Raw genomic sequence first — 2,400 nt, forward strand, 5'->3', positions numbered from 1 at the left:
AACTACATCGATTGTTAAGAAACAATGAGTCTTATATAATTTTAGTTGTCACGGCTTTCAGAGCAACATAAAAAATTTAATTTATTACGGTACTAACATGCGTAAGTGTAAAATAAAAAAGAATAAGTGATAAATTATTTCTATTTCTAATCGAAGATTAAATTATGCTTTTATAGTCTTTCAAATTGAAAAAGCGTACATTGTTTGCTCATGTTCATTATATATTCAAGTATAAGTGACTTATTCAGAGACTGAATTAAAATGACTATGTCAAGAACTAGAGAGATAATGAAAATCAATTTCCATAATGATATTCACATGAAAAATTTCCAGAAGTGAATCTTAAGAAATTTATACAAGTGTACTAGCTACATTTTTGTATAGCGTATGATTAGATGTTTATGTCGTAAGCGAAATGAGATTTTTCCTTTTTCTTTTATTGACAAATTATATTGCGTTGTTATGATTTACAATACAAAAATGAAATTATTACTCAAAAATATAAAGGAGTGTTTAGGAAATCACGAAAATAAACATCTAATAAAAAAATTATTCGTTAAAGTAGAGCAATTAACGAATATAGAAGAATAATAATTACCCCCATAACATTTTCTGCAAAAATTGACCATAAATTATATTTGCAAATGAAAAACATACTGTTCCCAATTCTGTCACTTCTGTCAATATACAATAATCGGCAGAATATACATGCAGGATGGCAGCTATCAGTAGCAACGTATCAGTACTGAACGTTTTGTTGATAGATTGATGGAAATACCAAACAGTTTTGCCATTGCAAACAGCTGCGTTAGTAAATGTCTTGCAAAAATGCAAAATGTATGTTTTACAGTAAACGGATTCTGAGTTTGTTGTGTCAATCTGTCGTCGCATTGTTATTGTCAGATCTTCTCTGGCATTGTCAATTTTATTGTAGAATATTTTTTTTAGATTTGGTTCATATTGGAGACTAACTGAGGACACAATAGTATGAAGTTGGCCTCCCCTTCATAAAATATAGCTTTCCAGATTGCGTAAGTCAATCAATTATTAATACTTTAATTAATTTATTAATTTTGATTACAAGTAGTTAAAAAACAAAATTTAAACGATGTACTCTCAGAAACATATCTTTAGCAAATACAAATTATTATTCTTGCAAAACTATGTAAAATGTGTTTTTATTTGCACTAAAAAATTAGCACCTTATTAACGTATAATAATTATATTTTATGGAAATATTTCTGAGAACGAAACTTTTGAGAAAAAACTATTGGCAAAGTTAACCAACCAAGGTTCCCATGCATCAGCTGCTGTTGGTAATATTGCTCGATATATTGGCGGCCAAAATTCATTTACAAAATTTACGACAATTTCATCTGAAATTAAAAATGTAAGAATGTATTCTAGATAACAAATTAATAGATATAAGAATAAATATAAGTAGATAATATAAAATGTAATTATAGTTACAAGATAATGACCTTTGTTTTATATTTGCAAAAATAGGCACAATAAATAGAAATTGAGTTAGAAAAAGTGATAAAATATGACTCTAATTTATAAAGCATTTTTAACTCTTTTAAAACTTTGCTTTTAAATCAGTAATTGATTTTTTTTTATTATCATTATTTGCAATATTAAGTTATCCTGGAATTCCTTTGACATTTTAAAAAGACAGAATAAAATTTAAGTTAAATTTATAAATTATAATATGTAGATATTTATTTGTATATTACAGCATTTATTAATGTATTACTATTTTTAATGTTTGTGAACAAATCTGTAATACGAAATACAGATTATTAATTTGTAATTAAATAATCCCAAACACTTTTATTAAAATAATGGGATTTACATAGATTTTAAATATTAAATATATTTACATAAATATACATACATATCTTCTCTCAGTAAATTTGATGCGTCCTTAAAAAATTAGCAATAAAATAAAGTTATATTTAAATTAATTTTATACTTACTTAATTCTTTGCCCTCTAATATATCGTCGAAATATATTTCAAACTTGCTAATTGTCGGTATAACACGGAAACGTTCTACAATCCATGTATCGTTTATTACATGCCCTGTTAAGTCCCATGTTGTTCTGGCATCATCGGCTGTCGTATTATAAGTACCTTTTACATACATTACAATACAATATTATTAGTATATATTTAAAGAAATTTTTGAATGAAATATTCTTAAAACTGCAGTATTTTAAAAATTATTTGTATATTGTTTATTTAAGAATAAAACTAAATTATGAAACAACATAATATATTTAACTTATAATTATAAATTTTGTAGAGAAATAGATTTTAAATAACAGAGTTAGGTTTAAATATATAATATAGTATACAAATGTCTTTATATAGGTATGAGATCGGAAGAGCACACGTC

The 2,400-nt window shown here is 25.2% G+C and overlaps 1 protein-coding gene across 1 annotated transcript; it reads right to left on the bottom strand.

Annotated features, from left to right (window-relative positions):
• Nucleotides 1–1,044: 1,044 nt before the first annotated feature.
• LOC105461532 lies at nucleotides 1,045–2,148 on the bottom strand. The gene is made up of 2 exons (XM_011708033.1): nucleotides 1,980–2,148; nucleotides 1,045–1,376 (listed from the first exon to the last, which is right to left on the bottom strand). Exons 1-2 carry the CDS (start codon nucleotides 2,146–2,148, stop codon nucleotides 1,228–1,230), a joined length of 318 nt encoding a protein of 105 aa, XP_011706335.1. The 3' UTR covers nucleotides 1,045–1,227.
• Between the last annotated feature and the right edge of the window lie 252 nt (nucleotides 2,149–2,400).

The sequence above is a fragment of the Wasmannia auropunctata genome, unplaced genomic scaffold (assembly GCF_000956235.1).
Source record: "Wasmannia auropunctata unplaced genomic scaffold, wasmannia.A_1.0 LD285411.1, whole genome shotgun sequence".
In the NCBI taxonomy this organism is placed as follows: Eukaryota; Metazoa; Arthropoda; class Insecta; order Hymenoptera; family Formicidae; genus Wasmannia; species Wasmannia auropunctata.